This window comes from Gymnodraco acuticeps, unplaced genomic scaffold, assembly GCF_902827175.1.
Source record: "Gymnodraco acuticeps unplaced genomic scaffold, fGymAcu1.1, whole genome shotgun sequence".
NCBI classification, from domain to species: Eukaryota; Metazoa; Chordata; class Actinopteri; order Perciformes; family Bathydraconidae; genus Gymnodraco; species Gymnodraco acuticeps.
In genome coordinates this window covers 2,950,891-2,966,577 of record NW_022989983.1, presented here as the reverse complement: position 1 = coordinate 2,966,577, position 15,687 = coordinate 2,950,891, and the positions used below count along the sequence as shown (strand labels likewise).

Genomic DNA, 15,687 nt, shown 5'->3' with positions numbered 1-15,687 from the left:
CTCTCTGTGCAAAGCTCCACATTTTTTCCACATGCATTTAACAATATTAATATTTAGCCCAGAAAATGTTCAGGGTGGGGGTTTTAAAGTTCAAAGACCAACCAAGACCTGATGTGATAAACTCGTTCCAGATTCCTCCTCCTCCTCCAGTCGGTCAGTGATCATCCACACAGGGTCCTGAGCTCCTCCTGTAGTGGCCCTTCCCACTGAGCAGCTGTGTTTGTGGCCCCCTGCTGGCCCTTGCTGGATCTGCTGGAGCTGCTGGATGTGATGTTGAGCGCGTGCTCGGCTGCTGCACATCCACAGGACAGAAGAGACGCTGCGGACATGGATCACTGAGCGCACGACTCCGAAACAAGAGGTAAGAGAGCACTTTTACTAAAGCAATTTCATGTGTTTTTATTTTATTCTGCAATATGTCTGTTTTTGTGTGTGCAGCAGATTGTCTGATAAAGACATTCTAGCGATTCGTATGCAACCCTTATCCAGTCAAATAACTTACATTGCCAAATAAATAATGTATGATTGAAACATTTGACTCAATAAAAGCATGCAATAACTTTTAGCGTATGTTGCAATTTTACGCACGTAATTTTTGTATCCAATTAAGCCATCACTTATCGTGCACATATCTTAATAAAACCACTTGTTAGCGCCATTGTCTCAAACTTTCTGTGTTGACTTATTGCGGAGATGGACTTAACCTCGCTCTGTGTGCTGTTTGGCACCCTGAGCTCCACGAAATATCGATTTGGCATAGTAATCTGTGTTTTATTAGAAACCACGGGCTGTAGTGGGAGTATAGTTGCTTGACACTTACGGGCTCTGAGGCTGTATTTCTCCCACGCTCCTGGGGGAGTCTTCACCGCAGAAGCATCTCCCCATCCTGCTCACTGTGGGCTTCATCAAAGCTGCTGTTGTGTGTGCCCACAGCCTGGGGGCCAAACATGCCTTAAAATATCCGATAAATGCCTTAAAACCTCTCGTAGTCTTTTATCACTGTCCGACCAGGTCTGTTAGATGCTGAGTTAAACCCCCCTGGCGAGAAATCACCTCAATACAAAATACAGATGTATTGTAATCATTATCATGGCCAAAATAATTGCAATTCAACATACTATCCCTATAATCATTATATAATACTTAGTTGGCAATAAAACATAATCCATATTGATTTAAGCAAACATTTTATAATGAATCACAGATATTACATCTATTAAATGAACATCCTTTTTGTTGTGAAAAACTGTTTTAAATAAGATAACTATCAAAAAGCTCCCCTGCATCAATAAAGGATGAATGATATTGCAATATTCAAGATTATATGGTGATGACATTTTGCCACAATGAACGCATTGTGAGTGTTTTTAGGGCAATTTGCCATCCATAATCGGGTTTCAGTTTTTGTGACTTACCAGCTTGATTAGCAATGCCCTTGTTGTCTCCTGTGGTTGTTATTTTTACAACTTGTTTGGCTTTTGAATGTCGGTCGGCAAAAACAGATAATAGCAAAAGCCATTTATCGTCATCTCCTTTGATCTTTAGCAATGGTGAACATTTTGGACTAGAGCATTTTTCACACCAAATCAATAACATGTATTACATCCACAATGAATCATAACTCATGCATAGTTTTTAATTGGTTGCATTTGTTGTTTGTCAGTCAAGTAAAGCAAACAGTATTCTGAGAATCAAACAACTCAGACTTATTCTCTCATATTGTCCACATGCTGGATCATGACTTTCTCTCTCAGCTGTTTGTCACAAACAACAGTGTAAACGACAAAGAACAAACCAAAGAGAGATGTATAGAAGACGGACAGATAATGACTATAAAAGTTAAACTAAATGCAGTAAGACACAGCAGGCGTGACGAGGAGTATAACGGAGAAGGGAGGGGCTGGGTGCAACAGTGTGGAGGTGGAAGAAAGCAAAGAGAAAGAGACATCTTGATGAAAGCATTTGGGCCTGAGCTGCGTCTCTCCGCCACGCCGTCCCCGTGTTCTGCCGCCGACACTTTGATTGGGAACATGAAGGAGGTAAACCAAATCCTGCTGAAGACATTCTGCCTTTGTATTAACACATCATCATCCCTTCTCTGTCACCAGCTCACACACATGGATACATCATCTTCTAATTGCCTCCTTCTACTGTTAACCTCATCATCTTTCACCAAGTGGTCTTCTGTTCAGCATCTGTCATCCGTCTGTTAACACACACCTTTATCTTCTCTCTATTTCTTCTTTTTCCAACCACTCTTCCTTTGTTTGCTGCTTCTTCCCCAAGCTTATGTTTTTCAATGGCTGGCTATATCAGGGCCATATTTCAGCTCAGTGATAAATAATTCAGGGAACAGGACAACAGGAAGGTCCTCAGTGAGAGCCGATTCTTTGCTCAAACCTGAATTGCCTGTCGTTTGGACAGTCACCTGAATAATGGATTTTAGTCTGGTCAGTGGCTGAAATGGCAACTGTGCATTCACTCTTAGTTCTCCTCAGCAGTTGCTTTAAGAGGCACTTTAAATACTTAAAGGTGGGGTAGGTAATTCACTTCAATATATTAAATGCTTTGATAATAAATACATTAAAACATTTCATCTCTGGAAGCCGTGGCGCTGTAAAAAGCACGACCAATCATCTGAGCCGGCCCGGCTAAAGTAACTGGATGGCCTACCTGCCTGTCAGCCTTCCATCTGTGCACAAACTTATCTCGTGCCCTCGTTGGTCATGTGCGCGTCCGTGTGTGTTGGAGGATGGGCTCTGTAAGGAAGTCTGAAGGAAGGGGCAGATTTTTTTCGGCTGCGTACTTTCAAATTCTAGCGCACTCGAGCTGGTTTCTCCATTCTTACGTACCCTACCTTTAAGAAACAGATGTTTTTGATTTCACTCCTCCTTCTCAGACAAAATGTTTACCACGAAGACTGAAATGAAAATGGATCTCTGTATAGAAAGTATAGATGCAGCTTTAACAACAGAAACAATTGATGGCTGTCAACCCCATTGATGGAGGGGTCAATAAACCAATCAGACTGAAGCAGACCCATGACCCTTACCCTTGCTGTGATGTTAACACAGTAATTGTTAGGAGTATCCAGGAGCGATATTTGTTTGTGTGTAGATCATGGGACATGCAGTAATTTACATGCGTGTTAGAACTTCTTCTTTCATTTGACTTTTGAATATTTTAGAGGTCATAAGCAGTTAGAATTCAACTGAAATATGCATTTTCCTCACTGTTCAAGTAAGTAAGTCTAATTATAATGCTGCTTGTGCAATTGTGACGAAGGTTTGCGTCACTATGGACTGACGGCTTCAGGCCGGGTAATATGGCACTTTATTAGCGTGATTGCACAGTACAGTTGAGGTCTGTGGCTGATGATTGTGTGCACCTGGTGTCCTGTGTTGTCTCCTCCCCCCTCACCTGTGTCTTGTTGTGCTGATTTGAGTGTGTGTATTTAGGCTCTGTTCCCTGTCTGATTGAGAGGCTGGTAGTGTGTGTGAGATCCTGGTGGCGGCAGGATGTGTGCAAGGGGAACAGCAGGATTGAGGCTGTGAACTTTGTGCACATTATTTTAATAAATGCCCACGTCGGGTTATATTTTTGGACGTTCTGCCTCTGCCTCCTTGCTTGGTCTGGGCCGCTCAACGGACAGCTTCACAGCAATTTTTTCCAATTTGAAGTGAACAATTCCAAGTTAAATCCATAGTTAGACATAGTTGTGGAAACGGCATCCTCAAACCTCTCGATGAATGACTCCCATAGCGGCGGCCTACTGACATCTGAAGGCAAGTTCTAGGAGATGTTTCGACTTTAGTGGTGCAGTACCAACCATTAGCAATTTAAGACATCTATCCCTTTACGACATTAAACATTGGGTGGACCCTTTGTGTTCTTAGTCCATTAAAGAAAAGTGGAAGCTAGTTAGCTTAACTTGCTAACATTACCTCTAATTCCCTCAAGATATTTCTTTATAACCATGGTCGTCCATCACCTGCCTTAATTCGGATTGAATCAAGCCACATGAAAAATAAAACCTCCACAAATTACAGTGTGATAGGCAGCATGCACAGATTGTGGACACAACTGCTTAACACTTTTTACTATTTATTGCAACTGTTGCAGTGCGTGTTTGAAACGTGCCCATTTGGAACGCTACAAATGTTTGACCTGTGATATCGCTGTTCGCAGTTTTTTGAGAACTGCTCATACAAACAGCTTCACACTTTGCGCCTCGGAGCTATACACCTGCCCGGACACAGTTGCTTCACATTCAAAGATACTCGGAAACACTGGTTAAATTCAGTCTGATTTAAGAGCAGAAACACACTCGACACGTGTTCACCACAGGGTTATAAAGTCAAGAATGGATTTATTTAGTGGAGATATTTTGCAGACAGTACCATTAGAAAGCATGCCAAAAACATGGACACATTTAGTTATAACGGATGAGAGATGCTTCTGGGAAGTATAAGAGTTCATACTCTACCCCAAATTGCTTCCTAGAGCATTGTGTGTGAATGTGTGTGAAAGTTTCCCTGAGCAGGTGGCCCATAGACTGGAACAGCGCTATATAATTGTAGTCAGTCTATGGTTTGTAAATATGATGTTGTCCCAGGAGGGTTTCACAGAGTGTAGTTATGTACATGCGTGAAGTGGACCTATTGGCTGTATACAACAATTTATTTAGAACGTTCCGTACACTAAGATACTCTTGGTAAACATAATGGTATTCGTCCTCACATCTGAAGGTCAAGCTTCAAGAGGGTTGGCGTACTGAAGGCGGAAAACCAGCTGGACGTCAGTCCCAGTGGGGAATTCTGAATTTAACTTGTATTAACTTAAATAATCGCTAGCAGTTACACCCCTACACTGCAGTGCTGCTCCAGATAAAACTGGTGCTCTCTGTATTCACCTACAGTACAGCCACAAAACCACTTTGACTCAGCAGGTGTCATGTTCTACAACTCTGTGTGTGGATTTGTGCACAAATGTACTAATATCAATGTGTGTGTGTGTGTGTGTTTGTGTGTGGGTGTGTTTGTGTGTGTATGTGTGTGTTTGGGTGTGTATGTGTGTGTGTGTTGCTCTCCGAGGCCAGCTGTGCTGAGGACGAGCAGTGGTGTGCGAGTGTTTTGCTCTGACTTGACCTTTTGTCTCCATCATGGAGAGAGTGCTCAAATAACGGTTTGATGTCTCAATAGGGAGTCTTTTACACCAGTGCACACACACACACACACACACACACACACACACACACACACACACACACACACACACACACACACACACACACACACACACACACACACACACACACACACACACACACACACACACACACACACACACACACACCATGTATACATCACTTCAGGGGACATTACATTGACTTACATGCATTTCCTGGAGACTTATCCTAACCTTAATCATAACCAACACACGCCTAACCCTAACCCTAAACCTAACCAAGTCTTCACCCTAAAATTAATGATTCCCCTCATGGGGACCTCCAATTTGTCCCCATAAGGGTGGCGAGTCCCCACACATGACTGTGTAAACAGATGTAGGTCCCCACAAGTATAGTAATGCTAGGCCACACACACACACACACACACACACACACACACACACACACACACACACACACACACACACACACACTGGGAGTTTATTGCATAGAGGGTGGGTACAGTATATTTTCTGTGTGCGCTCCAGTTTTTCCGTTTTGTCATTACCCACGGCCCCCTTCACACAGCAGACTCTCAGGAATGCTGTCTTTCTTTTCTTGTTTCCTCCTCGGTATGTCCTGATAAATCCACCGCTGTGCCAGTCTGTGTTCGGTTCAGCTTATTCGAAGAAGACAAACATTTTTCACTACACGTTGTCATGGCGAGTGATTGAAGCTGCCTTTTTGGCACAGACTCTGACAGATGTTGTCTTTTTTCCAAACTTTTAAAAAATCATTGCAAAGACCACCTGGGGTTTCTTGTAATGGGATTACTGTGTCATCTCATGTTAGCTCAAATGAAATATGATCAGTAAACGGCGGGCCTGATCACTGGCTCTTTTCTCCGCACTTGACTCTCACATCAACAACAGTACAGGACAGAAACAAAATACTTTCCCCAGAGCTTCCCCCGGTTCAGTTGATGGTGTAATTAGATTAGATCAGAATAACTGTGCATCTTAATGAAGAAAAACTTTACTTCAAACTGCTATAACCCGCGATGCTAATACGTGAATATCCATCTGTTAGGTGAAGTGAAATATGTTGATATCTTAATGATAAAGGTTCTGTAGGCAAGAAAACACTGAAATGTTATACGCTAGTAAACGTACCAAAACCACCGTAATACTCTGTTGCAAATCAAAATCCTGCATCAAAATTGTTTACTTTAGTAAAAGCACAACATATTAAAATTAAAATGTACTTTAAGTACCATACCAAGTCATGATTTGAAGTCAAGTTTCACAGATCTGCTAGCATGATTTTAAGTCTTTTAAGTCATGCTTTTTATTTCATTACGTCATTTGTATCTCATAATGTTAGCACTCGGTTAAAATATACAAATATAGACAGCACTTGTTGCTTGACTTTATTTAAAGGGGTCCTATTATGTTAGTTTTAAGGTTCATATGTGTATTTTGTGCCTCTACTGTGATATGTCTTATGCATTCCTGTCTCGTCACTATGATTTTGACAACCTGTTACATCAGCGCGTCTCACAGGAATAGTAAGATTATCTTCCCTGCCTCTTAATCTTTGTGCTGCCGATGCAGATGGGGCTTTAGCTGTTCAATTATACATGTTGTGAAGTCTCTTGTCACCTAAATCTGGCTTCCTACACTGAAGGGAAAAAGATTGTAGTGCATCACTTAGATCTGGGTAGAAATATCATGGTTGTTAAACATTGGTGAAGCAACACACACCAACACACGTTTTATAAGTTTGTTAGCAAGACCACATGTTTACTACTTCGCTTTGAATCCCTGAATAGCTTAACGGCCCGTCCACACTACAGCTTCAAAAAAAGCTTGGAGCTGGGCTTGTCTGAAGCTCGACCAACAACCAATCACATGAATCTCCCGCCCCTGACACACAAGCAGCGGTTTGATTGGCTAGAGCTAGAGCTTGTACTGGCATATGATTTGATTGGCTGACGCTTCCACCGAAAGCTTCAGAAGCTTCAAAAGTTGAACATTGCTCAACTTTTGCAGCCTGAAACGCCAGGAAAGCTCCGCTCTGCTTCCCACAATGCAGTTCGGCGAAAAGTGACGTCACCCCATTCAAAGTGAATGGGCAGACGCGTTGGAAACCGTTTTTGAAGCTGTCGAAGTTGTAGTGTGGACGGGCCGTAAGTGTTCAACTTGTTAATCCTGAAGAACACTGACGTCAATGAAGCATCCATAACCCGGTCACATACAACATATACAGACATTGTACATTTTTTCATAACATAGAGCTGAAATGAGGTCAAACAAAGCACAGATACACTGAATCAAAACCAAAGGATTAGGGATCAGGACTCAGAGGTCAGAGCAAGTGCTGTGCAGATTTTGAATATGAGTATATTTGACTATTTTGCATAGTAATGTGTACACTTTTTGGCATTTTGCACTGAAAATGTCAAGCATCAACTGTAGCGAGATAAGACGAAGAACAACATCAGTGTGATATCAAACAATAAAATGTGCAAAAGGTAATCACACTGAAACGCCTCCATTGGACTCCTTTCTTTACTTCAACAACCTAGTGACATCACTGTGTTACACTTGGCTTCTACTGATCAACGCTCCGGGACATCTCCAAGCGGTTGGCCAATCACAACAGAGCCGGAAAGCTAACCAATCAGAGCAGACTGGGCTCTGGTTTCAGACAGAGGGTGAAAAGAGGTGCTGTAGCATGAGGAAAATAAAGACCTTTTTGAACTTTAAAGCATGGAGACATGTCACAGTAGAGGCGTAAAATACAAATATGAAACAGAATCAGATAACAGAAGCGGAATAAGGCCCCGTTAAGGCCACAAAACGCCATAAAAAGTTGGAGCCGAGGGCAATTTGGCCTTTATTTGCATCATATTGCAATTACATGGAGGCTGGAGCAATGTATAAATGTTGCCCTTACGCCAAGAACACATTGGGCAGAGCTTCGTTTAGTCTTCATTTTGGAACAGAATTGTTCTCCTCGTTTAGAATAATCCTGGCTATACATGTATGCTTCTTCGAAGAAATGTAACTATGTTAAAGGTGGGGTAGGTAAGTTTCAGAAACCGGCTCGAGTGCACTAAAATTTGAAAGTACACAGCCGAAAAGAATCCGCCCCTTCCTTCAGACTTCCTTACAGAGCACCTCCTCCAACACACATGAACGCGCACATGACGTCAGCAGACTGGTGAAAGTGGCCGCCTGTTGCTGCTCATTGAAGTACTGCTGCAATGCACGCCCAATGACGGCACGCCCAATGACGGCACGCCCAATGACGGCACGCCCAATGACGGCACGCCTAATGACGGCACGAGATACATTTGTGCGTGCACAAGATGGAAGGCTGACAGACAGGGCGGCAACAGTTGTACTTTTTACAGTATTACGGCTTCCACAGATGACATTTTTTTATGGATTTTTTGTCAAAGCACTTAAGATATTCATTGCTATCGGGATGTTAAGAGCATTCCATGGAATATAACAAAAAGTGTATCTCGAGCCGGTTTCTCAAATTTACCTATACCCTACCTTTAAGTTTTCTCTAAATGTTTTCTTTAAGATGTTGTTAAGGATGATTCACCTTGCCTTTTATTTAAAAGAACATAATGGACAGGACTTGAGCAGATTTTTTTCAAAGGAAAATGTTCAATGAAGAGACTTTTTGCAACAGGCCATCGATGTTCAGGTTTCTATGAAGATGTGTCATTGCGCTCACATTCGACCTCATTACCTATGAATGTGGAAAAGGTGTTGCTGCAACAGGGCGACCGCTGATTAAAGGCAATCTCCTTGATTTGACCTTTGGCTGCTTCTCAGAAAGGGTCTAGGTGAGATTATTGCCATTTAGAAAGCTAGAAAATGTTCACCCAGTCACCTGGAGCACTCCCTGGGGAGCATCTTCCAACATAATTAGGACGCCATCTTAGGAAAAGGCACCTGGTTTCACACTTGCATGCCTCTTGCTCACAGCTCATTACCAGGAGTGGTGTAGCTGCTTTCTGACAAGGTTTCAAGTTTTTTTTTAATTAAGAAATAACTAATAAACAGCAACTTGTGGATAAAGAACAATGTGAAACAACACAGTTCTCTCCAGGGTCAGGCGCTCTGGGTCGAACAGTGTCATAGCAATTGATTTTTCACACCTCTGCTTCCCATCAATGTCGTTTTCTTCAGATAGATTTAACAGAGGCACATACGGAAAGAATATATAACAAAATCATTTTAAGTAAAAAAGTAGGTATGATACAGGCAAACCTGTGTATCAGTCACTGTGCTGTACTACGACCAAATTGCTTTTTCCTGTGCTTAGCATCCAACCCGTGCAGCCATCATGCTTTTCACTCAGGCAATCATGAGTTCAGGTCTTTGGGGTCATAGGCAGCCTGTTGGGCACCTGAGGCAACTAGGAAACCAGAAGTAGTTATGGTGATGTAAGGGTTTAGAGTGGAAAAGAAGCTGCCACCTCTGCACCCTGGGACCTCTTGTTTACCGCTGCTGGCTTCTTTTTTACTTCCTTCCCCTTTCTGTAATCAGTCTCAGCTTTCAGGCAGGCATTTCAGATGTCCTTTTTCCAACTGATGCATGCCCTCTTTTAAACAAGAATTCACTACTTCTCTACATTTCCATTTCCAAACCCAACCCTTGCCCCCTTGTCTTCCCAATTCCAGCCTCTGGTGGCAATCAGACAGTCTGCTCACGAACGAACCAGCTGGAAACCTCCAGCATGAGCCCAGCAAAGTGGCTGCAGCGCTACACACACACTGTCAATTCCTCTCTTGCTGTTTACTTCACCAGTATATCTTCTTTCGTTTCTCCTTACGTTCCCATGAGATGTCCCTTTATAGATCGAAACCAATCCTTTAAAACAGCAGTCACAAAGTGTGCAGTGGAAGTCTTAGAGGTGATTTTATTACTTTGCTACGGGGATTTCTCTTTTCTCCTCCATTCTGCGCTTTATGACGCCCAGGGTCAACAGTGTGTGGATTTGTTTTAGTCTTTTCTGTGTGAATGTTTTGTAGTAGACAGATTAACTTTATTTTTCTGTCAACCGCATGGCGTCACCTAAGATGTCCCACTCTTCAATACTTTGACACCTGTGCCTTCATTAACCCCCACTCTTGTAGTGGGGTTGCCTTGGAAACAAGTCGATTGCTCAACCCAAAAACGTTTCTTGCAGTTGACGTTTGAGATTTGGTTGTGTTTGTTGTTTTTTCTGCTTTTTCTTTTGACTCGTACGGTCTTCACCAAATGTGTTCTACGTTTTTAGTTTTTTCTAACTGACTATTTTAAGGAAAGGAAGCTGAATTGATTTCCCGCAGGTGCAATCAGTGTCCAGCGCCCTGTAATCAGCTGTGTTTCGTACCCTACCTGTAATCTTGTGGTTGTCAATACAACAGTGAGATACTGTCTCATATCAGTGCTTACAGGCTGTGTATAACAGCTATAGGAAAACTAACAGAGCTCCAGCACTGATTAGCAGTTTTATCCTCCATGTAACGCTAACATTACATTACATTACATTACATTACATTACATTACATTACATTACATTTAGCTGAGGCTTTTATTCAAAGCGACTTAAAATAAGTGCGTTCAACCAACAAAATACAAACTTGAAGAAAACAGAATCATATAAGTACACCAGGTTTCATAGAGCCAAACATTTCAAGTGCTACTCAACTGGCTTTAGATAAGCCAGTCCTTTATTAGTATATAAGTGCTTTGTTAATAGTTCTATCGCTCGAAGTGGAGTCGAAAGAGATGAGTTTTCAGTTCTGCTGTCCTGATGTCAATGGGGAGCTCATTCCACCATTTTGATTGTGAAAGAAAGAGTTTTAGTAAACCCTTATTGATGTCTTCTACAGAATTCAAAACAGTGAACCTTCATCCCATGTTAAGTTTTAACAACCGACAAAAACAAACACAAGGCCATATGTCTAAAATCAATCTATCTCTCTATCTATCCTCCGTTCCTACAAAAACCTTAAAATAACATTAAACCTCTCTCTTCCCCTTTCTTGTGTGTCTTCAGCCATACTGGCCATAGTGAGCGTAATCTATTTTGTAAAATGTTGACAGAGCCAAGCTAGCTTTTTTCCCAGCATCATCTTTACGCTAAGCTAAACCAAACACTCACGACATCCAAAAACGCAGAGCAATAATTTCCCTGTTATCATAACCAAATGTTTGTAACTAATGTCTAATTTATTCTAATCCACTGACAGGGCAGTTTATTGATCTAAATACTTATCTCACTCAAATGCCTGCTCCTGAGATCCAGATCGAATCATTACCCTGCTGTGTGGCGGTCTGTGGTGCTGACAGGTTGTTTCAGGTCTCAGAAGCCAAACTGGTAAACACAGATACTGATTGGAGGCAGATTGAAGGCTGGATGATGCATAATGCAGCACCTGTTCAACCTAGAAATAGACAGATAGACAGAAAGCAAGAGCAGAGGTATTTTCTTCTTTTTCGCTGGTTATGATCCTGGCTTTGACTTTTCCATCCGGAGTAATGTTGAGATGTCATGCCATGAGGAAGAAAATGTGTGTTTTTGATTTACTCCGCCACAGTCAATTTCTCATCTGTCTGTTTTGTGTTCCTGTCTCCCCAGCGCTGTCACTGAGCTGTTATTCTCTCCTCCTGCATCATGGAGGCTCAGCTTGGTGCATCATGGGAGCTCATCAGCGGTGTGACAGATACAATATATAAGGGCTGAGAGGTCATTATGGAGACTGACAGCTACACCCCCTCCACCACTGACTGGGCTGGGACGTTGGATGGCCTGGAGGGAATGGGACTCCTTCAAGAGCAAGATGGTGTACCACCGGCCTCCTGGTACACCCCGTACTCACTGGGCTTCCAGGTGTCGCTAACTGGCTTCCTCATGCTGGAGCTTGTGTTGGGTTTCAGCAGCAACCTGACTGTGCTGGTGCTCTACTGCTCCCAATCAAATCTAGTGGACTCCGTGAGCAACATGGTGACGGTGAACCTGCACGTGCTGGACGTAGCTGTGTGTGTGCTGTGTTTGCCCCTCACCCTGGTGGTGGTGCTGCTGCCTCCCGGACCCAACATGGCCCTGATCTGCTGCTTCCACGAGGCCTGCGTCACCTTCGCCAGCATAGCCACGGCCATCAACATCCTTGTCATCAGTTTGGACAGATACGACATCTCAGTGCGGCCGGCCAACAGGCTGCTGACCCCCCGGAGGGCCACGCTGCTCCTGACGGCTGTTTGGGTCACCTCGGTGGCGGTGTTTTTTATCCCGTTCTTGGAGGTGCAGTGGTCCAGTGGAGAAGAGGAGCAGGTGACGCCTTTGTCGTTATCGTCACATGGTGCCGAAGTGGTGCCGTCGTGGCGTAACCAGACTCTGCTGTGTGTTGGCGGGCAGGGCTTCAACACAGGCCTGGGTATGTATTACCATCTGATCCTGCAGGTGCCCATCTTCTTCACCACGGTGGCAGTCATGCTGTTCACCTACTCCAGGATACTGAGGGCTTTAAACATCCGCATCGGCTCCCACATGAAGAAGGGCCAGCGGTTCATGGGGACCCAGCAGAGACAGAACAAAAGGAGGGTGGGACTCAGAATGAGGGACGGAGGGGAGGTAGGAGGGGAGCAATGCACCACAGATTGCACCAAACAGCTTAGCCACCCGCCACTCATCCCTTCACCTTCCCCCACCCCCACAGCCACCTCCCCCCCGGCCCTGTCCTCCGCCCCGCTCGTCACCTCGGACACGGGGGCTGCCACGGCCATGCCCTCCTCCCTGGGCGTCCAGGCCTCAGTGTCGGCCATCATCGCCCTGAGGAGGGCCGTGCGGAGACACCGGGACCGGAGAGAGCGGCAGAGGCGGGTGTTCAGGATGTCCCTCATCATTATCACCACCTTTCTAGGCTGCTGGGCCCCCCTCTCTGTGACCAACCTCCTCATCCTGGGCATCGGCCCCAGTGACGCCCTGGTCAGCCTGCGCCTCTGGTTCTTAGCCCTGGCGTACGGCACCACCGTCTCCCACCCTCTGCTCTACGCCTTCACCCGGCAGAAGCTGCGCCGGGCACTCCGTGCGAAGGTTAAGAAGAGGGTGGTGTCTCTGCTCCAGGTGGACCCTTCCCCGGGGAGCACCGTCATACACAACTCCTGGGTGGAGAACAGGAAAACCAGCAGGAAGGTGCAGCTGGAAGCAAGCAAAGGTACTGACCGCTGCCTGGCTGAGGTCCTGTGAGACTGACACAGTTATTAAAACAATTAAGTCACAGGTGCGCTCCATTATGAAACTCACTGGTGTGTGAAGCCAGTGTAAGAAATGTGAAAAACACATTTCCACCTCTGGGAAATGTCTTAACGTTACCACCAGCAGCAGCTGCAGAAACAAGCTAAACAAAGCTAACATTCACATCAGGCAGCAGTGGTGCACAGCCTCTGCAGCTGAATACATCTACAACAAAAGCATACAAATGTACATATTTTACACAACAATAATCAAAAAGTGAAGTCTGTTTACATATAGAGTTGTATGACAGATTATGGTGTTCATCCAACAGCTCCAAAGAATGAGTTTAGCCTGCAGATGATCTGATCTGCCGCCCACTCAGATGCTCCGAGGCAGCTTTTAAAAAATGTTGATATACAAAAAATAAATATTCGACAAACTCTTTGAATGTACTTATCTTGGCTGTCTTAGTTTTGCTCTGATGGTATCATGTTTTCCAGAACAAAGGGAGAACTTATACATTTACAGGCAAAGCACATTGATAGTATGTTGATGATATGTAGATGAATCAGCGTTTTGGAGGGGATAAGGTTAGAGAACAATTAAAGGCTAACATATTGCCTGCTGTTTTGCTTTAGCTTAAGTACTTATTACAGTGTTTACATGAAACCCTGCAATGCTTATTCTTAGAAATGCAACTCTGTTGGTCCCAATTTGTTATGAAATGGTGTAATGTCTTGATTGGTGTTTTGCATATGCAGCCTGGACACAATAAGCACATTCATTGACGTCATGCTATTTTGGGAGAAAGGCTTATTGGCTTCTTTTTTTCCGAGAGAGAATAAGATAAGGAAGATTGATCTCCTTTGTGTACAGTCAATATGAAGCTAAAGGCAACAGTCGATTAGCTTAGTTTGGCAGAAAGACAGGAAACAGCTAGTTTGGCTCCGTCCAAATAAACTAATGTCCTCTGTTTAGACTTCACACAGAGCCAGACTCGTTATTCTCCCAGTTTTCAACTCCTAATGGTACGCTAAGCTATCCAGCTGATGAATGTCACTTCATATTAAGCATAGATACATGACAGTGCCATCAAACATCTTATAAAACTCGATAACATTTAAATAAGCTTTATTCCCAACCGGTCTAACAAGTCATTTAAATAGTAAAAAGTCTAGTTTTATGATTTATGAATATTGACATCATTATGAAGTAGCTAGTTGGACACTGTAAAATGGAAAGGTGACTGACACAATAACAGGAAAACCTTTCATTAAAATGCATTCCAGAAAAAGAACCAAAAATGACAAACCCATGTTCATCAAACCCAACCAAGATCTGCACAATCACTCATTGCAGGTCTGTGGTATTACATTTAGGGTGTCTCTATGCTTTTATTTGGGGTTTTGGCATGTTAAAAGCATGCCGATCTCTTTTGTAATAGCATTTATGTACATTTTGTAAATATTGAACAGATAAAAATATACTTAAAGGTGGGGTAGGTAAGTTTGAGAAACCGGCTCGAGATACACTTTGTGTTATATTCCATGGAATGCTCTTAACATCCCGATAGCAATGAATATCTGAAGTGCTTTGACAACAAATCCATTGAAAAATGTCATCTGTGGAAGCCGTGGTACTGTAAAAAGCACGACCAATCATTTTAGCCGGCCCGGCTGTGTAATGTGAAATATACAGTGCAAGTCACTTTGTCTGTACAAGTCTGTATATAATTTTCTTGATTTAGAGGTCATCCAAACGTGCACTCCAGCGGGTCAGCCTCAGCAAACACAAGAGAGAAGCTGTCCCTGCAGATTGAGGGATCGCTAATAAGACGAGCGTTTATTGTTGACTTTATTCTGCCTGACTGCGCGTGTGTTCTAATGCTTTACTCACACTGGGGCTCATTTCAGAGACCATGTGATTCCTCTCACACACACAAACGATTGATGTGTTCTTGAATGTAAACACATGAAAAAGATGAATATTATACTGTATGTAAACCAAGAATATGCTATATTTATATGTTTTCTTCATGGTGTTGTTTTTATGTGAATGTATACCATGCCATGTTGAATTGTATCAATAAATGTGAAATACTGGATTTGCTCCTCCTGTCTTGTCGTCCTGTATAAATTCAAGTATGCTTTCTGCTATATTTCTCTTTTAACCCTTAATGGGTTCTGTATCCTGGAAGATACACTAATTTCAAAGGCTGTGTCCATGTGTAAAATGGGTGTAATATTGGTGGGACATTGGTGCAATGTGTATTT

At 43.3% G+C, this 15,687-nt stretch overlaps 1 protein-coding gene across 1 annotated transcript; it reads left to right on the top strand.

Moving 5' to 3' along the window:
- Positions 1-222: 222 nt before the first annotated feature.
- On the top strand, positions 223-15,510 carry LOC117543787 (G-protein coupled receptor 22-like). The gene is made up of 2 exons (XM_034212352.1): positions 223-361; positions 11,819-15,510. Exon 2 carries the CDS (start codon positions 11,933-11,935, stop codon positions 13,424-13,426), a length of 1,494 nt encoding a protein of 497 aa, XP_034068243.1. The 5' UTR covers positions 223-361; positions 11,819-11,932; the 3' UTR covers positions 13,427-15,510.
- The last annotated feature ends 177 nt before the right edge of the window (positions 15,511-15,687 follow it).

Coding starts and splice junctions, on each gene's coding strand:
- LOC117543787 (XM_034212352.1), top strand. CDS start 11,933: ATGGAGACTGACAGCTACACCCCCTCCACCACTGACTGGGCTGGGACG.